Source organism: Drosophila subpulchrella, chromosome 2L (assembly GCF_014743375.2).
Source record: "Drosophila subpulchrella strain 33 F10 #4 breed RU33 chromosome 2L, RU_Dsub_v1.1 Primary Assembly, whole genome shotgun sequence".
NCBI lineage: Eukaryota > Metazoa > Arthropoda > Insecta > Diptera > Drosophilidae > Drosophila > Drosophila subpulchrella.
Genome location: NC_050610.1, coordinates 19,056,083 through 19,081,104, shown reverse-complemented (window position 1 = coordinate 19,081,104; position 25,022 = coordinate 19,056,083). Strand labels below are relative to the sequence as shown.

The 25,022-nt window shown below is 39.6% G+C and overlaps 1 protein-coding gene and 1 long non-coding RNA gene across 2 annotated transcripts; both read right to left on the bottom strand.

Annotated features, from left to right (window-relative positions):
- Positions 1 to 14,682: 14,682 nt before the first annotated feature.
- LOC119546976 (cell division cycle 7-related protein kinase) lies at positions 14,683 to 17,197 on the bottom strand. Its single transcript, XM_037853624.1, has one exon. It carries the CDS (start codon positions 16,878 to 16,880, stop codon positions 14,922 to 14,924), a length of 1,959 nt encoding a protein of 652 aa, XP_037709552.1. The 5' UTR covers positions 16,881 to 17,197; the 3' UTR covers positions 14,683 to 14,921.
- A 2,519-nt stretch (positions 17,198 to 19,716) lies between these two features.
- Positions 19,717 to 20,067, bottom strand: LOC119548127. Its single transcript, XR_005219276.1, has 2 exons — positions 19,999 to 20,067; positions 19,717 to 19,936 (listed from the first exon to the last, which is right to left on the bottom strand). It is a non-coding gene; the product is annotated as an uncharacterized LOC119548127 (long non-coding RNA).
- Between the last annotated feature and the right edge of the window lie 4,955 nt (positions 20,068 to 25,022).

Below are 25,022 nucleotides of genomic sequence, written 5' to 3'. Positions count from 1 at the left end.
CCATATTACCAGAAGAAGTTTAAGAAGTAATATACAACAAAATATTTAATAATTATTAAGCTAGTTTTATCATATTTTACCTTTTTGGACCTAGGAAAAGGTAATATATTATGTTTATAATCTAGTTTCAAATTCCTTTGGCCTCATCAATGATAATATATTGCCAAAATTTCTTATTCGGCTCTTTAACAAAATCGTTTCGCGGAAAATTTTGTGACGCCCCCAATTGACACACTTCGATGAAGCAGTTTTGGCCACAACGTTGCTGTTGCGCCCGTTGCTGGCCATATTTCATTTTGTCATACGCCCGGCTTTAAATATGGCTTCTTGTTCGATTCGCAGCGGATAATTGAAACGGCCGGCAGTTGCAGAAAGCCGGCCAAAAGCAGGTAAGTTGTCAGTTGTCAGTTGCCATGGCCATCTACATTAACCATTCTCCATTCGCACGGGGTTCCGACTTTTGTTCTTGGTTCTGGTCTACGTACGTGATGCGATTTGATGTGTCGCAGTTGCAGCGGTGCTGGTGTTGCTGCTGCTGCTGCTGTTGCTGCTGCCTGTTGACAACGTCATTACTGCTCTCAATTTCACATATCGCATGGCCAACTAGCAAAAGCGTCTCTCAGCCACGCAAAAGCCCTCCGAAACTCCCGCTTTCCTGCGGGCCAAAATCCAAGGCGACGCTGTTCTACCTGCCATATGCGTCATACGCTATAAGCTATACGCCATATGAGGTATATACAGTTGTCTTTGCCTCTGGCTCTGACTCGATTTCGACCCTGTCCTCCTGCCAGAGTCTGTTAATGTGTCGAAAATGTTACGAGCAGAAACATGTGGCCAACTCAACGGCAGCCCCAACAAAATAGCAACAGAAATAGCACTGCAAAAAATTCAAAAACCCCGAAACAAACTAGGAAATATTGTAAAATATGTATTTAATACTTCACATTATTTTACAATATTTATTTTCTCGCAGTGCATCGTCAACCGCAACTTTTGCCGGCTAGTAGCAGCAACATGGCGCACTTTTCCCGGGCAACTTTTGATGTTCGCTAGACATAATTCTAAGAAATTTTGACACTTTTGACATTTAGTAGTTTTGTCTACGCGCAGTCGAAGTTAGGGTTGAAGTTGCGCCGAGGGCCTCAGCTTTATTCATTGTCTTTTCCAGAATTCTGCCAGTAAATCCATGAGCGCAATTAAAACTTGCAACTACTTGGGGGCAGAGAGTGTGGTGAATTTTGGGTTTTGGCCAATATCCAATGGTCAGCTTCGGGGGTCCTGTGATCCGGAGGCAATACATTAGCCAACTGTGTTTGCTTTTGGCCGCAATTTTATGCTAAGCGAAAGTTGCCAGAGTAGCTGAAGTTTTCAAGGGAAGGATCTGGCAGAAAGTTTTCCTGGACAATATGATATGTATTAAGGGCGTAAACTTTTCGTCTGCATAAGCTGCACATTATTTTTCCGGCTGGAATATTTGAAAAGATTGCTGTTGTGGAAGTGGGGTAAAAGATTTTGGTTTGCTTTTGATGGTTTAATGGCTTTTTAAGTTGTAATAATGGTTTTTGTGTTTGATAATATACATATGCATTTTTACATTTGATAATCAAAATACTTAAAAATACAGATGTTGTTTATTTGATATAATATCTTTTCAGAACAATTCCCTCGATCGCAAGGGACATAAATCATATTTATAACCTTTCCTATGCTCCTATCAGGAAATATAATCACATGTGGTTTTCTCCAAACATATCAACCACCAATACTTCATATCGAAATGCCTGCTCGCCTTGATTTCTCACGAAAAATCAATAGAAACTTGGTTTGTTTTGGGTTTGGGGTTTATTCAATTATGGGGTTTCCAGCGCCCTGGAAACAATTAGCAAAGCCATACAAAATCTATATCCATTCGATGGCCTCTCATGGACGATTGGCTTGCCTTAAGTGGCACCATTGCCCGCCTATCGACGATTTACATCTGTTTCAATATACAGTTTAAGTTCGGCTTGTGCATGCAACGCAGAGATTACACCCACATAAGAAGTGTGACAAATGCGAGGGTAGCTCCTGCAATCTTGCTGACAATAATCTTTGGCAATTTATTGTGCCCGGTTGGCGGGATGTCTGGGCTCTGGGATGGTGGCTAATGTCTTGGGGCAACACGGATTAGATGGTGACAAACCGCCCGGACAAGTAGCGCTAGTAAGTAACGCCCCCCCAAAAAAAAATAGCACATCATTGGGGGAAAAAGTTCCGATCTATCTGGCAACTGTTGCTGATTATTTATTTGCGCTTTTAGCTCGCCACACACTGAGATAAATTTTCCACACACGCTGTTTTTTCCTTTTCCTTTTTGGGAAACTGCGATTTTTGTGACAGCCAGTGCGGTTTGTAGGGGTAGTAAGAAGTGTAAGGAGGAAAAGTTGGAAGTCCTGGTCCTTTTTGACAAGGGTGGACAATGGCGATTAGCGCTTGGCACTAATGGGGGAAACCCAGAGACATGGGGCGAGAGTCATCTGTTTGCTCAAAGGCTTTGGCCACACGAGGGGTTTGGGGAAAAGCTGAGAGCAGGCGGGGGAAAACTGGTGAAAGTAGGGGGAAAGTAAGGGGCTAGGGAAGCTGCTGTCTGGGGAGCTATGTGTCCTGTTGCTGGTGCTGACTTGCCACTTGTCTTTATTAGTTTTTCGTATGAGTTTTGCTTCTGTCTCCTAGTGCACTGGTCAAAAAAAATAATGTTATATAATATATAACATAACAAAAATATTACAACGATTGATATTATCTCAAATATGTTCTTATTTAAAATAAATTAAATACTTAAGTTCTAAAACTTTAATATATCATCTTACAACTCTTGTATGTGTGTAGTTAATGATTATTTACTTAAAAAGTAGTGAGTGAAAATCTCTTAAATAAATTTTTAAAATATCTATAAATTTCTTAAATGCCAATTTGAAACAAAAAATATATTTTACAGTTTTCTTTACACTTAAAAAGGGTAGTAGCTTCTAACATTTCGGAGATATTTTCTTAGTAAGTAAATGGCAATCTTTTTTTTAATTACTTTGAAAAATATTTAATCTATGTATATACTAATCTTAAAGTCCAAAAAATAAATAGATTTCTCATAGTGTACCTGCCTTCTCTCTTGTCAGCAACAGGATCAGGATAAAGTGCATTGGACATACTTTGGGTTTTGGTTAGTTGGTTGAGGGATACATGGGGCGGGAGGAGATTTAGCAATAAGGGTAAGGACAAACGACTTTTGCCACTTGTTTACTTGCTGCTTAGGTTATTAGCCAATGCCACATGTTTGCTCAGCCGGCCAGAAGAGTGTGAAAATTGAATTTTCCTCCGCCCTGCATATAGCATCTCTGATTTGTAAATTTACATAATTACCAGACAAATGAAAAGAAATATAATTTCTTATCGCAGCCCTTCGAAAGGGCTGACCCTCAGTATCAATAAATTTTCGTATCTATTCCAATCTCAGATTTTGTGGGGGAATGAACTCTGAGGTAACTATTGCACCGCGGGAGACAGAATGTCAATAATCTATCCAGATTCACTCAGGTAGAGGTTGAATCGGTTTTTTCCGAGAGTCTGGGTGTCCCGTGTCCAATGGAAAATCTTCTTCGTTGTCATTTGATGTCACGCTTCAAGAGCTGGAATTGGTTTTTGTTACCGCAGCATGCGAGGGAAAATCTGGCCCAGGTTATTGACTTTTTCGTTGATTTGTCTCTCTCTCGCTGGGACAATAAATACTCGATGCGTTTGGTGTGTTTTTGTCGAACGCCGGACACTTGAAGAGGCATAAATTAAAATTCAATAAAAATGTCACAGCAAAACACACACTTGAGCCGCAGAACCTTTTTTGAGGGTTTTTGTAAGGTCCCGGCAAAGTTACTTTGATTTTGATGGGATGATGTCCAGGCTCCTCAGGTGGCAAGGTAATAATTTGTTTAAAAAGGGTTCGAAAGCGTACCATGTAAATTAGAAGTAATCACAAATTATGAAAAGGTCCTTTAACTTTTTTAAATGCTAGTTTAATGCATGGTTTTTGTATTGATTTAGAATTTATACCATGTAAATCAAAATGTGTAAGGATCTTTCATCATTTTTAACTTTAATTATATCCTTTTTAAATCCCTTGCGGGTACGAATTTCCAGCTAAGTTGTGCAATACTTCATTTAATTTAATTCCATTTGAAACTAACTTGCACATAAACAAACTTTGATTGCTATTCAAATCTGGTAAATGGCTAGATCACTTTGAAATTCATGTGTCGGCGAGTGGGGAGGCGAAGGACTTATAAAATGGGGCAATAAAATGGGAATAGAAGCAGCAGAAATCCTGGCCAGTACGCAACAATTTATGTGCATTTATAATTCAAAGGGACAGAGCAACAGGAAAAAAGGGAAAATAGATAAAAACGCCATAGAGGCTGGAGGAAATGGGAGGGGCCGACAGACAGGCGACAGGCGACAACACAACACAAATTGAATTGGCTAAAAAGTTTTAATTAATTTATTGTTACTTCAGCCTGGCAGTAGCAGCAGCTTTTGATTTCCCCCAGACACTTCAACCCACCCGAAAGTCAGCTCATTTAAATTGTTCTCCTTGTGTTAATGCATGGCTGCAAAAGTTATCTAATTGTTTAGTGCCAAGGGTACAAAAACAGAACAATTGGGGTGTTAAGGGGGTTAAATCGAGGAGTTAAGGTCCAATTTGGGGACTGGGTAATGGCCAGCAATGAGTCAGCCCTTTAAACGGTCAAAGGACTTCTCCAATTTTATTGTCTTCTCCCAAATGTTGTTAGTTAGTTACAACTGGAGCTCTCTGAAGTCAGTAACCCAACAATTTTAGAGCCACTTGTAAAGTCATTTTATTTTATCCACTTTTAAAAGTTGCCTACAAACTATTTTTTTAAACACCTTCTTTTTATTAAATACCATAAAATTTGTTTTTCAAAAACATTTACAATATATAAAACTCATCAAAAGTTGAATCTCAAAATAAAAATTTTATAACAAACTTCATTATTCCACCAGTAATAATATTCTGTAGAAAGTTAAAATTTAATTCCAAAAACCCAGCTTACTAAGCAGAACCCAAGAGGTCACTGAAATAATCCACCGTGAAGCAAACCCAGATACATTTCAAAATGCATTAGAACCGAAGCCGGAAAACTCCCTAAGAAGCCAAACCACAATACGAGTCTTCAAGACAGGGCCAATTATTTGGCTAGCAACCGAATCGGGTAATAAATACACATCACCCTCGATTAAGATGTAGGCCAGAGAGGAAAACCCTCAAGAAACCGTGTGAAGGGAACGACACCTGTAACTGAATGGAGCAACCCCCGGAAAACCCTAGTTTCGAAGAGCTACTTAGCCAGGATATTCCATTGTCTGCCGAGTGAGTCAATTGCACAATGAAGTTGTTTTGATGATGATCCCGGGAAAAGCCACCGACAGCTGCCCCTAAAGTGCATTCCAGCGAATGTAAAACTATATTATTAATCAATATTTATGGCAGTGAGCGGGGGCTTGAGACTAGCCGACCATCTATCAAGTGAGCAGTTCAAAAAAACGAGGGGAAGAGAAGAAAACCCAAATGAAAACCGGGAAACCTGTTATGCGAGAGCTGGGCAAACAGACGGCGAGACATCTAGGGTCGAGTTGCAAAGGAAAACATTTCCAGGTAGACCTCTCTCGATTCATGCTTGTGTGCACTTTGACCACAAAAAGGTCAAGACGACGCTCCTAAAGATACAGATACTCGAGAGGGAAGACTCTTGGGAAAACACTTGGAAAAACACTGGGCAAATATGATATATGGAGTTTGCAGCGTTTCTAAAGTAAGGAAAAAAAATTATAAATAAAAGGTAATGAGCAAAGATTGAAGAATGATTTTTAAAGTAAAAGTTATAATTATTACAGTTCCTGATAATTGTTGTTAAATAATTAAGATTGAGAGTACTTAATTTGTTATAAAAAATTTTTTCTGAAACATTAAGATTCAAAGTTCTTATAAATAATTTAACCTTAAGACGAGGCATATTTTAGAATCGGAATAAACCCAACCATAAATCAAAATTTATCCCATAAGCTTTTCTTAATGTCTTCTCTAATTTTTCCCAGTGCAGCTGCAACATTATAAATTGCAGAGGGATTTCAGGGTCTGCCCTGCGCCGGGCTGTCTTCTCTCGAGGTAGTCAAATAAATATTTTTTTCACAGACTCAACTCGTTCAGGTCAACCCCTCCGTATCGCACCCCTGTTCCCCCATCCTAACTACATATATCTCTCTGGATTTCACTGTCCAACAGTCCGTAACCAAACAGATGAGCAAACGGACAACCGTAAAAGTGTTGCCGTTGCCATGGAATGTAAAGTCATCTTCATGCATAAATAAGCTCGGCAGCAAAGCAAAGTAAGGGAAATGAAAAGCAGAACGCAAAGTGTTCCCCTCATATCAATTTCCATATTAAAATAGTCCAAGAATCGTATGAAAAACGCTGGCCTTTCGTCTTTGATTTGTTTGTAAAACATACGAATATACTTTCCCACATCATTTTGACATCCGAAGTATTTCTAATTGAATGCACACCCAATAGAGCCGGTTCTGTCCAAATAAAGTTTCTTTTAGTTCTATCTGGTGTAACTGAAGTTAGATATAAATTCATTAAATTTCATGAGTTGGTTCTTTTACATTTTCTGTTGTTTTGCCTGGAATTATTGGTATAACATTATTTTGTAGTTTGTCTGGTAATTGATTGTTGTTGGCTTAACGCTTCGATGGCGTAGTACAAATTTCCCAGATTTTCAGTTCAAATAAAGACTTCTGAAGTCAAGTGTTTTCTCACCTTTGACAATACAAGTCGCCTATATTTCTGCTGAAGTCGCACCTTAAGTCACTCCTTGAATTCGGATCTGGTTCTGATGAAATATTCAAATTTTGGCTTTACAGGGAAAATAATTGTAGTTACATTTTGTAAATTTGTTGATATAGCTATTGTAATTACCATTTTAAAAAATTCTAGTATTAAGAAGAAAAATAGATAGTATATTTTTAACCATATTGGATATTCTAATAAATAATTTTTTCGTTTCAGCATAAATAATTACCAAGAAACCTTAAAAACAACCCATTAATTATTAACTTTTAACCAAAAATATTGAAATGTTAAATATCCATCAGCAATTTTAGCAAGCTATTTATAGAAGCATGATTCAACTGTATTCCCTGCCCTACGTTTTAGAACCTATTTACCAACATTTTCCCCTACCATTTTCACTCCACTTTGGCTACTATGCAATGCAAATTTTTTCCCAAACAATAAACCATTGGTGGCCATGTAATTAGAGCCAAAAACCAGGCCGGCACAATTGACAAATGAGCCTGTTCCGAGGACGTTGGGTGCGTTGGTCCGCTTTATTAACGGCTTAACTTGCTGTTGGTCAACTGAATCAAACGGGGCCGAAATCCATGGCCAGAAAAAGAAAACACACGGGGAAAACTGCTGGTTGGAGGGACGGTCTGTGGAAAATAGGGAGTTTCGAGTGCCACATGCAACTCAATTAAGTTTGGCGGCATCGACGGCAACAGTGTGGCTTAAATATTCGCTGTTGCATAATTTTCCCCGCGGCCAGGAGTCGACGTTTTATAAAATATATTACGTTGGGCATAATAATTCACGCATTGAACGGGAACGGGAACAGGAACTGGGAACAGGGAACAGTAACGGCGAACAGGAGCAGGCTTCAAGCGTTGCAAAAACTAATTAAAACCGACCGGCCACTGCCAATTAAGGTGGCCAAGAGGGTCGGGACACACCCACTCGACATGCATGAAATTCTCATAATAAATAGTTGGCTCGTTGGCGAGGCGTGGCAACTGAACTCCCTCTAATTTACATGTGCTCCCCCCTTGCACTGCAAAAAAAATATTAACATAGTTGGCTTTTGAAATATAAATATGTTATTAAGGTCTGCTAGCACTTTTGTAGATATTATGCAGCGCTCTCCGAAATCATTTAAAATATTTCATAACTCAATTTAACTGAAATTTATAATTTTATAATAATAATTTTATAAGACCAAGAGACATCTCATCTTATTTGCCTATTTAAATTAAAATGCATATATATTTGAAGCAAAGAACAAAGTTCCTATTAGCGAATTTACCATATAGTTTTTATTCAAAAAAAAGAAATGCTTTTTTATCTGTGGAGTTTTTTTGACGTTAGTTACCTAAACATATATCAGGTTATAATTTTTATGCTTACTTGATAATATCTTATAAAATTATAAACAGTTCTCCCAGTGCAGTCTCTCATAATTAAAGTCAACCCAAAAGAAGCTTTATGAGTTTGGCGGCGCCCAAAAAACGCGGTTTTATATTTCAATAGGCCCAACTGTCCACTCATCCCAACTGCAGTTCAGTAATTAATTGTCACTCCACGCACGAACACAAACGCAAACACAAGGAGATCCTGAGAGGGAGATGGGAATAAGTTGAGGGAGATAGAGATACCCATATAGAGGTTGAGGTAACGCGTAACGGGAGAGACACACTGACCCTAATTACGTGTAACGAGTTCATAAATGCTACACGCACCTGCAGCGGCACTTACTCTATGGCAAACTCATGTGGCAACAAATGCGGGGACAATTTCACCCCAGATACCCTGGAATGGGTATTATTCTGGTGGATTTCGGTGGGGTTTTGGCTCTAAATATTATACATTTATACTTATTAATATTTATTTGCTCGTTTTTAGTAGGTTAAATATTCCTTATGAGACCACATTATAAAGTGATCAAATCTAAAATGCATTAATAATATTTCTGTAGAAACTGCAATACTTTTCGGCTGTTATTGCCATTTTTTAAAAATTCATCTACTAATATTTTGTATACTCAAAATATTTCAAATTAAACATGACAAGATAACTTTAAAGGAGAGGGAGCCTTAAAAGCTATCTTGTCATGTTTAATTTGGAATATTTTAATTTAAAAGACAAAATAAATAATTTTGTAATTGTCAACATTTTATAGTTGAAATACAATTAGTATTGTAATAAGCTTTATATATAAAAAAACATTTTTGGATTAATATAACTTATTAATCAAATTTGTAAATAAATATTAAAATCAATTAACTACAAGTATCAATAAAAAAGCCATATCTACTTCAGCGTTTACTTATAATCTCACCAATGAGTATCAAATACTAGATCCTAAATACGAAACGCTTTTCCCAACTTGTTGTGGTCTCCTGTTGCGGCTAATTAAAATTAGGAAAACGAAACCTGGCGGCGGCAACTTTTGCCATTGTCATTTAGGCGCAGGGATTGTCTGACTCCGGATCCGGATCCGGTTGAAAGTTGTGTGTTGTGTATTGTGTGTGGCATTCCTCGTGCCACAATCCCCTGACATGTGACGTGGCAACTGCGTCCTGTGAATCCTTGGACAGTTTTGTGATTTCACAACTGTTTCATGGCCATGTTCAGTTATGTTTCATTGTCCTGTTGTCCTCGTTTCATTTCGTTTCGTTTTTTTTGCCTCTTATTTTTTTTGTCTGTCGCAGCCAGTTAATTAATCTTGTCAGTTGTCACCTGAAAGTTTCTGGCTTAGCGCGGCTTGCTGCTGTTTCTGCTGCCATTAATGCCACCTGACGTCATGTCAGCTCACACCTTTTCAGATGAGCCGTTCTGAGGATTGAGTTGGGTGTGGCTGAGCACAGTTATTTAATATATGAGCGTACTCCGAGGGGGTTAGGTGGGTTAATAGTTAATAATGGTTGGGAAATTAACTCGCAAGTGACCTTAATTATGTGATCAATTTGGGAAAACTGTAATCATGAAATGACAGTTAACAAGGACAATGCATTATTATATGATTTTGGAACATGTAACAATATCTCAAGCAATTTAATGGGTCCTGTTTTACCCACTACCTATGTTTAATAATGTCAAGGAACAGTAAACTCGATGATAAATAATATTCGCTTGAAGTTGGCATTTTTCCCACTATCCAATATGGCATTCACCTTAACCGCTGCAATTAAACAGAAAGACTCTTGAAACTGTCATAACTACATCTGAGGGACTTTAAGGACCAGCTACACCCACAGGTTATTATTTCTCATTATCCGTAAAAATCTTCCTGTCTTTCGCTCTGCTTCCTCTACGGATATACTATCCCTCTGACCGGCTGCGGGTATTATTGATGACGTTTCCCTTAACGAACTCCCAGCCAGCTCAGCTGAGCTCCTTCACATGCTCGTTCTTATCGGGCACATATAAAAGTCAGGAGAAATCGCCAGCGTTTTCAGTTGATTGCAGGTGTTGTTGCTGGTGTCTCCCTATATGCCACACCCTCCCCGCCATTTTTTTAACACCCAAAGCCCCCTCCCATTGGTGTATGTGGTATATGTATTGCAGGTGGCAAAGCATAAAACTTCATTATTGTGCCGTGTCGTCTACGTGCGATGATGGCAATAGAATGCCGTTAACATCTGGCAGTCGCATCAGCGGCAATGATACCGCAAAACAGCAGCAGCAACGTGCAACACAGCGAGGGGCAACAACAAAGGCAATATATCATGAGTCCAGCTTTTAGCAAGCTTTTCATAATCAGTGATGCATTGCCAACAGACAGCAGCTGACAACCATGAAGAGCAGTACACTCAGCGAAATTATGAGACCTGTTAAAAATTCTATAAAAAGAGATATTTACCACAGATAACGATATTATATAGATATCCCTATCAAGGTCCCAAAAACTTAATATTAGATGTTTAAATGCAAGGCAATTATTTCTTTGCCTGAAGCAATCGTTCAAATCCATGTCCCAAAACATTATAATAATATTTAAAACTCCAAAGAAAAGTTATATTCAAGAGTTTTAATGCCATGAATTATACTTGACCTATATTTTATGTATAGAATTCCATTTCACAAATAGATCCAAATCAATCAATCGATTTATTTTTATTCGTGTGAAAGGGCGCGAAAAATACCAGCATGGCTGGCATGACATTGTTGTGAGTCACGGCTTTTGTTGTTCTTGTTGTTATTGCCGCTGACATAAATCCATATTTTGTATAGCAAATTTCACGATTGGCCGGCAAGAACAAGCAGAGCTGAAATCATCGGTGGAAGGCCAGGGAAATTGCTAAAAATTTCCAATTAACTTTAAAGTTGAAGGAGTGCCAAGGAGAAATGCTGACCGTGGTGAATGACAATGACACCATCGTGTGCCGGGTGCCTTGCAGCATAAATCCCATTTGAAGATGACAAAATATTCAGGGACTTCCCCCTCGCTCTACAGCCATCTCGCTTGCACCACGAGGAGTGCCGTCTTTGTCTCGCCTGGTGTCCATCATTCTTCATTTAGTGACCCGACACGAGCGTAGGATGTCAGCAGCTGTTGGCTCTGGCTCCCTAGCATCATCATCATCATCGATGTGGCTCCATTTTCAGCACCTTACCGCCCACTTTTGAATGGGGGGGGGGGGGGGGGGGGTGTTTTCTACAGTGATGTCATTGAAAAGGGACGGGGATAGGTGGATGTGTACAACGTATGCGGAAAACAAACAATGCGCGACAGGCGGGCAAACAAACATTCAACTGACAGCAGAAATGCGCCACTGAGACAGATGAATGGTGATGCAGGGGCGGGGCTTTTGGGGGGGTGTGTGCTGCAAACCAGCAGCACTAGCCCCCGCTCGAAGTCAACAGTCAAACGGAGCTTGCGGTTCCAGGACATTGCACCCTGCGGTATTTGCCCTCCATTTTTCGCCTTTAAAGTGTTGCCTACATTACAGCTGAATAAAATATAGTTAGAAGTAGGAGAGGCGGAAAAGGTAAATATAGAAAAAACACTTTTTATTTAAACAGTAAAAAAAAAACAACAGTCCCCACGCAAATAAGGGAGATGTGGGAAAAAACTAAACTGAAAGGAAGATACAAAATAGCACAATAAAGTTATATTTTATTTTGATTTTATTAATTTAGGACAAATTTAATTGTTGATTTCTAGAAACTAGTAAATAGTATAAGACCGTTTTTTAGTTTTATTTGTAAGTATTTATTTAATGGTTTCCTAAGTTTTTAATTTTAATTTTTTTAATATTTATCTAGGTATATATATTAGGTAGTTATATATTTATGTTTTGAACGTAAATTCTTCCATAGCGATTTCAATTTCTTTGTAACATAGAGCGCTTGAAAAATAGATCTGTAAGATTATAAAAAAAAGGACATTAAATAAATATAGAATTTGTTTAGTTGTTAAACAAGTAACACGCTTAACAGACGAAAATATTAAAATGATGTTTTTATTTATTACAGTCTGGTCTTGAGATTGTTTTTTTTTACTTTTGAAGTACGGGTATAAAATATATTATATTGCTTAAAAAAATCTACTTAAATAATTGTTATATTTATTAATATTTGAAACGTCAGTTCTTCATTTACGATCCCCATTCTTTGGGTAAAGGAGAGCCTCATCTGGCCGTAAAGTATTCACTTTGAGCGACTGCAACAATTTAAATCCAACACATCATCCCGGGCAGCTTTTACAGGGCTGCCTCCTCTAATTACTTAATTACGTGCTGCACCATCGCTGGGAAGCCCGATGTAGCAAAGGGTTTGCGGAATGGGGGGGGGGGGGGCGGTTTTTCCGGATGGGGGATTGCAGGCCGGACAGCAGAGAAGCCAGCAGGAGCCACCGAAAAAGCCGCACTGGTTACACCTGTGGCCAGACTAATCTATCATGTGCCATAAAGCGCTAAACGGGATGCGAGGAGCCCCCTGCAACGGGAGGGCCATTGGAGCTGTCTCTTTAGTTGTCCGCCATTCTCGGCCATTTTCATCCCGCTTTTGCCACTTTTCCCGCTTTTCCCGCTTTTCCTCCTCTTTACCGTGTTGATAAGCCGCATTGTGTCCGGTGAGTTGCGCACGCGGCTTTTGTGGTCGAGCGGACGGTACAGCGCTAGAAATGTTTATGGCTCCGCAGGGAACTCGAGCTCAGTGTTTGCCTGCGCGGTGTGTGAGGTGTATCTTTGAGTGTGATAATACACAGAGAGAAATGATTTCGATAAGCAAATTATTTTATTTATTTTTCAATTGGGAAAAATCTTATATGACTGATTCTAATCGAATGTTAGAAATTATAATTTCAATATGAATAAAACTAGAAACTAATGATCTTTAAATCAAAGCTGTAATCAATTTTTGGATTCTTTAAAATTCTTTTAAATTATTTTTAAAGTTTCACCTCATATTTAATATTTTAAAATATTTTAAACTCTTGCCAAAAATTCATTTTAGTAACATTTACTGATTAAGTTTTTGTAGTGTCGAAAATATTACCAAATCAACTGAAATGTTCTTCCAGTGCTCTTGTGCCTCTGAACGTAAGAATAGGTGTGGCTGTGTGCGTGTCAGTATGTGGGTGTGACTGCCGTGGCGCAGTTGTTATTGGCCAAACGAGTTGGCCAAGCTGATCCCCAACGAAGCGCCTGAAAGCCTTTTGTGCCTTCTGTCCGTGGGCTGATGAAACAGTGGAAAAACTAAAGGCCGGAAGATGTTAAACAACAGAGCTTGGCTATCTTTCCCTACTTTTTTATACTTGGTCAATAGATTTGGATATATTTTTAAAAAATTAAATATTTATTTCATTATTAAAATATCCCTTTAAGTACAAATATTTATTTGCAAGATTTTTGTAATCTCTGTTAACCAATCGTTTGTGAACATTTAGCCTGCGGCTCAAAAGCATGCAATGAAATATGCTGAATTCGGCTTTGGCATGAAAAATACTGCATGCTTTTGGGCGCAACAATTTTTCACTCTGATAAAAAAGGGGAGGAAAAACTTTTTAATAAACCATTTTGCAGCGTCGACAGCTGGAACTTTCTTTCTTGGTGACTTGCCAGCAGCCGAAAATCTCTCTTTTTACGCAAATGTGCAGATAGCAATCTGATTTCTTTTCTGGGGTACAGAATGAAATTGTCAACATAATTCGCAGTGAGCCATGAATTTTTTTTTCTGCCGACAGACAAAAACAAATGCTAAAACGAAGAAATTATTCAACCGAATGGAGAAATTCCCATAACCTTTCTGTGTGCAACAACAGAATGAAATTTGTTGTAGGCGTCAATAATGCAAATTGATAAGGCACAGGCCAAATATTCCTCTGGGCAGGGCTCACAAAAACCAATTGGGAAAATGGCTGTCGGGTAAAACATTAAATAAATAAGGGAAACCTGATTGTCACAAGAAGCTGAAATCGAAGGTAGGTAAGGGTTTTACAAAACCAAAAACCATACAATTATAAGAAATTGAAAACCAAATAAAAGATGGAATATTAGATTGACTTCCGAAATGCTCTTCTTAGTATTTTTATAGTTGGTAAACTTGTTTTAGAAATTACCTCATACAAAAATAATTAAATGTTAGAAAGCCCAGCACAATTAATTTTCGTTCAATAAAATGTACTATTTTAAATTAATTTCATTTCAAATACATTTAACTTTTATTAAGAGTAATAAATGTCTCAGTTTCCGAGAACCCAGAAAAAATTGTATAAAAGGGAACAATCAAAACGAAAGCATTCCCCAAAAAGTAATTGAATATGAAAGATACCACAAAAAATGTAGGTGCCTTGATTAATTTGAAATCAACAAAAACGAATATACTATATATTTTCGATTTAAATTTCGTGAACAATTCCCATCGCCCATATTAGTAATTTTTTTTTTTGGTTTTGGTTTGTGCACAATACAATTTTTGTTGCCCACAACTAGCTGATGAGGGTTTCCTCCTTCTCTTCTGCTGCCCAGGACTCAATTCGAAACGCAAGGAGGCCAAGTAATATGTATATACAAAAAGTATCGGAGGCCTGAAATCAGATATTACCCGCTGCCTGAGAGGCTGTGGAAGCCAGTTCCATGGGATAGGAAACGAATGCCTTGAGGGTTCGGGCTGCAGCTGATGGCAGCGTTTCCCTGGATCTCAGTTGCTGCTGATGCTGCAGTATATGCTGCTGGTGATGGAGGGGCACGCCTGGTGCAATCCGATGTTGATCGTTGAAAAACGGATGCTTCAAGGCCTCCTCGGCGGTAATACGCTTCTGGGGATTAACTTCCAGGAGACGGGACAACAAGTCGTAAGCGTTGGCCGGAAATATATCTAGCCCCTCGTACCGCTCCAAATGATGCCCACTGTTGCTGCAAAGGCAGTTAAAAGTGGGCTGCTCGCAACTTCGACACATTTCAGTGCTGCCATCTGGCCTCCTATATCTCCGATGTACTTCGGGGGCCAGGAAAAAATCCGCATGCCGAAATCTCATGCACACCCGCCTCAAATCCAATGTGTTTACCTTTTGGGCCAGCAAAATCAATCTATCCAGCATGAAGGCAGTTTTCCGTACTGGCATATCGCCAAATAAATTGATTATTTCCGCCAGAGCCCCGCAATCGTGCGGGGCCTTAAAAAACGGATGCAGAGCCGAGAGCAGCGAGAGCATTATAACGCCAGCAGCCCAAATATCCACCGCAGTGGATTGCTGGGGATACCGGAGTAGCACCTCTGGTGGCCTATATCCTGGTGTTCCGGCCCGCGAGGCGTGCATATCCTTCTTCGAGGTGTTCGTGGAGACCACGTAGTTATTGGGATCCGCATTTGGGCTCATGAGACGCAGGCGATTCAGCAACCTCATGGTGTCAGCCTTTTGATTGGCCACATCCTTCTTGCTCAAATGGCCACCAGTCTGTTCCCGCAGTTTCTGCATAGTTGGAGGTCCTGGCAGGGCATGGTCAACACCACCGCCGCCGCCCAAGGCACGCATCCTTCGGCTGGCCATGTAATCCTCGGCCTCGGCTTGAGCAGAATTACCATCGGTCAGCATAAGGCTTCTGCCGCTTTCCATATCCCTCAAAAAACTGAAAGCCTCCCTGGAACTTAGGTCACTTGACTGTATAAGACTGCCATCATCGGCGATCCTTTGAGCCAAACCGAAATCGCAAAGCAAAAACTTGCCAGTTCGGCGGTTATATAGAATGTTACTCGGCTTAACATCCCGGTGAATCACATTGAATTTATGCACATGCCGCAGGGCGATGAGCAGGTTCCTCAGATAGTCTCGGACCTCTTGGAAACTCAGACTCCTGTAGATGTCGTGAAATCGGTCATGGGTCATATAGGGCATCACAAAGGCCACATTCTCATTGTACCTTATGCAGCAATTAATTCCAATCACATTGTCCACTCCGCCGATGCGAAACATGCACTCCAATTCCCTGAGTATTCTCTCCGGATGACTTGTGGGATTATGATGTTTGATGGCAAAGCGCCTCCTCTGGGTTTCCACGAGACATCGTTCGCGCTGCAGAGTTCCCAGCAGAACTGTGCTGAAGGTTCCACTTCCGATGCGGCAGTGTACATCGAAGATTTTATGTATTTCCGGAATGCTCTCCTGCAAATCCTTCAAGGCCTCTGCGTTTTTATCGATGGCTTGCATATTTCTCGCCTGCATGGCAGCCAGTTCTTTGTGGGCATTATGACGACTGATCTTGGCCAGCTTTTCATTGAGATCGACATTGGGATTGGGCACCTGTTGAGTTAGGACCTGTTGTTGCAGATAATGATGCTGAATCCCAGGGACAGCGGGCTGAATTCCAGAAGCCATGAAACCTTGCCTTTCGTTATAATACCGATTTGGGTGATAATTAGTTGAGGATACTGCATTCACAAGAGAGCCACCCATATTGTTAGCCGATTTTTCCTGGACCCCCATTTGGATGGCGTAAAGCGATTTGGTAGACGTCTGCTGATGGCGATGATGATGTGTGTCCTTCCTGTCCATTTTAAAAATTAGAATTTTAGTAAATATTCGCGCCACCCATCAACAGCCCAGGGGGACACAAATTCTTCCCTTTTCCGGCTTGGCTATGGAGTTGAAGTTTTAGTTGGTTGTGCAGTTTTTGATGTCGATTACTAGGCCTGTTTCCCGGGTAGAGCGGTATCAACCTGGCGCGGTTAACCGCGGTGTAAACACAATAATTTCGAATGTATTCGGGGGTGTTTGTGTTCGAATTTTGTGCTAGAAAAATTACCAGTAACTAAATAGAGACTATGTACTTGTGTTTTTTTCTAATCATATTTTGACAACTAAAGCAATTCGCTTGATGTAGTGGTGTGTTGAAGTTTGGCTAAGCCAAAGTTAACTTTTAAACTGTAAGTAAGCAAGGAGATATTTTTGGAAGTACCAAGAAAATTTAAATCTTTTCCAACTTTAAGAAAAGTACTTAGACATATTTTGTACACACCTCTCCAACCTTTCCACCTCATCCATTCATGGCAGGCGACTCCCTTTACGACCCATTCATATTTTGGCACTACCCCACCCCACAGACATACATATATCCTGGATTATATGGAAAAAGTTCCTGGGAAACCTATACCAGATGTTGCCTTTGTTGAGTTTGATTGCCTGTATGGTGTCGCCACCTAGCGGCGACTTTTTCTCACTGTCGTTTTTGTTGTTGCTCTGGTGCATGCAATTTACCGTTACTGAACTCGACCCTAAAAATGTCCACCTGGAAATTCGACCATCCTAAAAAATACGGTGTCAACATCAGCTGCCTGTCCACTTGTTTTTCACTTGATGCTCGAAGTTTTCCCGCGGCAACAGCTGACATTGTGGGTGTAACTATACTACCGTTAAATTCCCTCCCACTTTATAACACCACCAGTAGTTCTAACCCACAACCTCCTCCCACTTTTAGCTGAAACACATTTTGAGCACAAAGGTAGAGCTTTTTTGGCACATTTCTTAGTTCACGCTGCTGCAGCGAAAGTTTGCCCAATGAATATATTAAAATATCGTTTTAATAAACCGTTGAAATATTTGACAAGAGTCAGTGAAGGAAAATTGTATTTTCTTTATTAGTATTTTATACATTTTATATTACAATTATCTATTATTTAATATCAAAACATGTAGCAAAACATTAAATCTAAATAATTATTTTTAAAAACAACAAATTTAGTATTTTTTTATTTTGCAGTACAATCACTTATTTTTATCGTATAACTGTAACTCAAAACCTTTTTAAATAGATCTTTTAGAAAGATCCATTAATTTTGAGCGTACCAAGTCTTGTGTCAACAAGTGGTAAGAACTAAGTATAAGTTTTATAGCTAATTTTAATTTAACAAATAACTTTTTTTAGCCGCTTTAATTGTTTTATTAAACAACGAGAACGAAAGCTGTCTTTGGCATCCAAAGTTGTAATACTCTCAACACTCTTACAAATTTAACTAAAGTGTAGAATTGGAAATTTTGCGGTCCAATTTTGCTGATCATTAAAGCATAGTTCCATCTTTTGAATCAACATGAGTCTTCCGCACACCATTTTTATGCTTGGTGAGTTTTTAAAAATATACTATAAAATTGTATTTACTAAATTAAACTCATTAGTTTTTTTAGCAATTATAGTAGAAGGCTGTTGCAAGTGCATAAGTCATATTAAATTTGACAAGCATGAATAAATGTTGTTTCACCAGTGTATTCACTGCTGATTAAATTTCTGTAAATCAATTGCGGCGCTGGCAGCTAAAATGGCCTCTTTAGAAAGTCATTTGGCTGTCGAAAATATAAATGGGAATTGAATGTGTTCAGTCATTACGAAAGTTTGGGGGAAACGGGAGAAGGTACTGCGCCGGGCCCGAAGTAATTGTCCAACAAGGCAAACTGGTTAACTGGCATTTAAGAGCAGGAATTACAATTACCCAATGCTTTCCTCGGCGCTGTTTTCCTTTGGATTTTCCTCTTCGCTCTTCGACCCACGCTTTTCCGGCCCCAAAAACTCCTGTTTATTCATTGCCGGCAGTCGAGTGCAACTGGCCTTTTCGAAGTTTGTGCAAAACTATTGTCAATGGGAGAGCTGGAGTTGGCCCCGGGAATTCTCGAATGGCCAAAACACAATGCAGAACAACACTTGGCTGCCTTCCTGCCACCCCCATTTCGCCCTTTTCCCCCACTTCCGCCCACTGAATGGTGAAAAGGGGGTGGTGTGAGTGGCATCGCCAACCGACAACAACTTCTTCATCAGGCGAAACTCCCTTTGACCGAATTTCCTTGGCGCCTTCCGTCGTGGCAAGCGCCAAACGAAAACTTTTCCAGCCAAGTCAGTTGGGATTAGCCTTGATGGCCAAAAGGAGGAGCAGAGTGCGAAGGACCTTTGCCGGCATCCAGGTTAGACACTCGCTCGGTGGCAAACTGCAAATTAAGCTCGACAAAACGATTTGCTTAGATTGCCGTGTGCAAATAGGTTTCGGGTTTTCTGATGTTGCAAATGCCTCGGTAATGAGATGGTTTTAAACGAAATTGTTTGGAAATGGGAGAAGTAGAGATTTTTTTTATACTCCTAGATAAGTTATGCTTGGACTTCTAAAATATCTTAATCACTTTATTGAAAGAAAAATTCCCCTCTTTATTGATTTAAAAATCAAGAAATTCTTGAAGTCCCTTAAATAATAAAAATATGGCTATCCCCGCTGCTGCTTTTGTATTGGTCACTCATATTTCACTGACTAACTATCCAATTTCGATTGCCAGCCATCTATATCACTTGCCTCCTCTCCAATGCAGACGCAGCTACACTTTTAAAAATCTTAATAGCTGTCATAACAAACAATTTTAAAACCTTGCGTGCTAAAGTTTAATATAAAAAAAAATCATTCAGTCAAGGTGTAACCATGACCATGAAGACTCATTTTAAAAAATAATTTTCTTTCACTAAAAGACAACATTTTTTTTATAGCAAGATAGTTATGGCTAACGCTCAGAACGACAAATCATCGGGTTGCACTTCACTTTTGTGGTTGGGAGTTTCGTCGATGCAAACATGATGAATGCTGATGGAAGGTAAAATAATATTTAAGTTTGTATACTTTTAATTTAATTCAAAAAAGCTTACCAAGAATATTCAAAAAGGTTCCAATTCTCATTATATTCAAACTTTAAGAATTGCTGCTGCTTAAATTGCAGTCAATTGAGGATTTTTAAAGTATCGCCATATTAGTGCCGGTAAATCTATTATGTATGGTTGTGCGTAACAAATCTTTAATTTTGAATGTCACAAAGTTAAATATCAGATTTGATCTCTCTCTTAACACTTTTAAAAATATTAAACTGTTATTTTTCTTTAACTCAAAATATTATACAAATAAGACATTTGGAGTTAGTTAATACTAATAATAATGTAATAACCATCACATATTATTTTCCCATTTTTTTCAGTGCATCCTCAGGCCTTTGTCTTGCACTTTCGGCCAAACAATTTCGCTTACCTCACCCGCAACACGTTGCGGTTGGCAGAGGCGCGCCGAATGGGGATTTTGGAATGGGTTCTGGACCGTTTGGGATGGATGGGGGGAGTTGGTTTAGGCACTCGGAATCTTGTATGGGCCAAACACCCGTCGCGTTGCTTGTTGATTGTTTTGCCATTTTGCGGTTGCAATTGATGGCACAGGTGGTGGAGAATGTTGCCGGGCTTCGCAAATGACCGCAATGCACCTGCAAAATGGGGAGTGGGGCGTGGAAATTCGGAGGGGCTCAATTCAGGAACTCAGCCAGTCTTAAAGCCCACAAAAGTCTCGTTTTGGCAACTGACGCAGCCGGTTGTGCTCGTAACCGAAAAGGCAATTCCATGGAAAATGGCCAATGGCCTAGGCATTTCTTTGGCTTGCGTTTGGGGCACGTGTCTGGTTGTGTTTGGTCCTACTTCCCTTTGTTAGATTTTGTCATTGCTAATGCTTCAGTCGAGTTAATACCCTTGAATTCCTTTTGATATAGGGGCCTGCCAGAAATATACATTTGATGGTTGAAAAAAAAGATTATAATAAAGATAAAAGTATAAAATGCCCTTGTACGTAACAGGTCTTCAAAATAACAAAATCAATCCTTTAAGAATTTTGTAACACCACAATACACTTATATATAACTGACAGACTTTATAATTATTGTTATAACTTTTATTTGATGGGACTGTATTTTTACACTTATTGACGAAACATAAGGTGCAAATATTTAGGAACTTAGAGAGTATCTCTATGTGGCATTTCCTAAATTCAACCCTGCTCTTTCTTTCCGGTATCTTTTGTTGGCTGTTGTTACCCAGTGTCAGCCCAAGGTAAGCCGAAGTGCAATTTAATTTCCCAGCCGATGATTGATGCTACCATGCGGAGGCTTCACTCTTCAGAGTGTCCATTCCTGCCCCGACTCCTTGCTACAAGGATAATGCCGCACAAATAGCTAACAAATTTTGCCTTCCAAATCACCAAGGACCGGGGAGAGAAAACCACAGAACAGCAGTAGCGGTGGGAAACTTTTTATCGCCGGGCAGGTTAACTTTTAAGCAGACCAACAAGGACTCCCGATTCAAGAGGAGCGCAGGACATTCGCCAGAGATAAACAGATTTATTGTGCTTAAGGACGCACATTAAACGGGGCAGAGGGACTCCGACCGAAAGCCGAAAGACCAAGTACAAGGACAGCGATAAGGACTGCGGAACTGCCAGGACTGTTTATAGATTTTCGGTGTCCCCAATTAGCGCAAGGGAAAAGCGGGGAAAGCTGGGGAAAACGAGGGAAAGCGACGGAAATTAGGCGAGTTAAAGGAGCGCAGGAACGGTGCTGCAGTGTCCTTCCAATTCCCTACTCTTTACTCGGCTCCGGATAATAGGAATGTGGCTTCAGCACGGGAAAAAACCGGAAAATATTCTTAAAATGTTTATAAATTTCATATATATTTTATATTTTTAAATGTGTAAGAACAGGACAAAATTTTAGATATATAAGGTGGTATTGAAATATGTTACTTTAAAATGTTATTTTGGGTGTCTAAAAGTATGCAAAGAAAAAAGGATAGTCGGCTTTCTGAAAGAAATCATTGCATATCTCATTTTAAACTGTTGCATACATTTACACACATAAATACAAGCCTATAAACCCTTTACCAAATTTATTAAAAATATATTTTCTATTAAATAGGTACTAAGAAAATATTTGGCACACTTGTAAAACTATATAGTACAAGTTCTACAAGATGATATATGACTGAAACAATATAAAGAGCATTTCCCAGTGCACCCTTAAGCGACTCCTCGGAGCTCGAAGTGCAACTATTCGCTCCACTCCTGTCGCCAACTTCTGACAGTTGGCAAAGGATAAGCGCAGGCTGCGGCACAAAATTAACCACAAATGAGGACAGTGCCGAGAAATGTGGAAGTTTCGCCCATCGAAGTCGAAAGCAGGTGAAAAGGATGTCGCGGCTTTGTAGCGCTTGGTTGGCCAAGGATTCCAGCGGCTTCCTGGACGGCCACTTGCGGATAACTGCGGCCACAAATGAGCTTAGTTGATGTTTCACTCCTGCCGCTCATTTTCCTTATCCTGGTTTTCATGTAGCCTCGTTTATGCGACAAGTCGGTGGGTATTTCGGAGCTTACATCCTAAATGTCCTTATTGCTAATGTTTTGGTGCTTATTGAATTAGCTAAAGGTTTCAGAATTGGTGTCAAGTCTAACCTGGCTTTTTAAGGAGGAAAAGGATACACAATGGTTTGCTTGGTTTAATGGAATAAGTATTTAAAATCATTTTCGGATTTAAATGAAATGGGATACACTTTCTTACAATTAACAGGAACTGGAGTCTGAAACCATTTGCACTTTAACCAATGTGAAACAAAATAACAACTGAGAACTGTAGTTCATATCATATTTTTTAATCCGATTGAGATTCGGTGAGTTTATCTTTTATATTTACTTTAACATCTTCATCTCCAGATTAACAGGTAATAAACCCAAGCCAAAAGCGGAGACCCTAAGTCCTTACTCCTCCTCGGTGTAAACCCAGTTGGAACAGCATTATCCTTGGACTGGTCGCCCCTTGCAGCACTTCCTGCAACCTTCAGGCCACCTTTGGAGCCAACTAATAGCCGCAACCATGGCGACTTTGTCACACTTCAATGAGCCGCAACAGCAATAAAAACAAATAACAGCTGAAAAGTTGTCAGAGGGAAGAGCCAAGGATGGGGAAAATCGGGGGGAAATCTAAGAGTGAACTGCATTTTCCACACCAAATCGAAGTTGTTGCTGGTGCCGTTGGCATTGCTTTTAAGCTTAGTTAAGAAGCACTTTGAAGAGCTTTTCCTAAAGCTGCACCAATGTCCTTGCCTTCGGTTTTCCTTCCCTCTGCCGTTGGAAAATTGTTGCTTCATTGCATTTTATGCTTGTTCAAGTTGTCGTCGGAAATTGCTTATTTATTCGAACTGCTCGCTTGGCCAAAAAACCGAATCTAAACAAGGAAAAAAGGAAATCAAACATCTAATGGCATAATTCCCGGCCTGTCTCACTCGAACCTGATGAGTTTCCCTGTCCGACATTGGGGCAATAAATTTTTCCTGGAAATGGCTCTGCTTTTCCACTGCACCGACTACTGACTGACAACTTGTCGTTTGTTACTACCAAATTCAATGAATATTTTCTTGGCTACCGACCAAGAGAGAGCGAAGGGATGGATGGTGAAACCATTTTATTGACTGCATTTTCCACATGAGATTTGGAGTTTTTCCCCCCCCCCTGGGCCACAAGTGAAAGTGGCTGCATATTTTTTGCATGGCTTGCTGCAGGTACCATAAATTTTCCAAGCTTGTCAACTGCTTTTCTCCTTCGAAAATTCATTCAATTTTCTGCCCCTTAAATTCTTAATTGTGAGGCGTTGGGTGGGTCTGCAGAAATTGTTTACACAAATATCAATAACAATAAATTGTAGATTTATTGGCGACTGGGGCGTAGCGAAGAGAGGCAAAAACAAAATACAAATTAATATATTTTCAAGAACGAAAAACAATTTGCCTCTGAAGGAAATTTTTCGAAGCCCAAGGCCCCACAACAATTTGTCTTGCTTAATCTCAGTTCATTAATTTAAAGTGCTACTTGCAGGAGAGCATAGAAATACTCAATGGAGTTGGTCAGGGAATTTTCCCCCGACGTCCTGGAAAATGTCAAAACATCTTTCTGGCCGAATTTGCGGCTTGGTTTTCTTTTGGGCGAAAATTTGTGGGCCGCTCAAAGTTTCTTTCACACAAAATTTAGTTCCATTTGGCTAAGCATTTTGCAATCATTGGCAGCAGCCGTTTTGAGGATTAGGGTCAACTGGCTGTTGTTGTGTCTTTAATAATTCATGAGCCATCTCTGTGGCTGACCTTCGCAATTCTTGGGGTCAATTTATTTTGGCTACCCAAGTCATCCATCAGCCAAAGTCGCACGAGAACTGATGGCCAGACAGACAAAAAGTCGAGCCCATAATTCTGTGTAGGTGTGGCATTTGTCAAGGGTTTACTCTGATTTGATGTTGTGGGCAAGAGACATAGATTGTCGCTGGGGAAACAAATTGGTTTAGTTGTAATTAAAAATGAAAGAGCTATAATTACATTTTTAATATGAAATATTGATGATTTTGTGGAACAAAGGTTTCGATGTTTATAAAGATATAAAGAGATACATGAATTGATCCATGAATTTTCTATGAAAATTACAATTATTACAATTTATTTTTGACTTTTTATAAGTCCTAAGACTTGCCAGCTTTAGTAATAAGAAGAATTGTAATGATAGCTTCGGTACTTTTAAAAGTGCATATAAATTTTATAGATATCCCACGTTGAGATTTAAACACCTTCATTTTCTGCGCTCTCATCTGTTTATCGCCATCTTAATTTCATCAAATTAAATTGGCTTCCTCGACAGCTTGGTTTTTGATCTCTCGCAACCCGCCACGCCCTCTGCCACGCCCCCACACCTGGCGCGCCCCCAGCAAACAATCAACTAAAGCAACATGCACACACACATTGGAACACAATCCACCATATACATCGCACACAAGTGCGCTCCAATGATTCAGACTCCGGTGTCGGCTACTTTGCAGCTGCCAACGCCTTCA

What these genes read in the sequence shown, in the direction of transcription:
- LOC119546976 (XM_037853624.1), bottom strand. Translation starts at nt 16,880, where the DNA reads ATGGACAGGAAGGACACACATCATCATCGCCATCAGCAGACGTCTACC.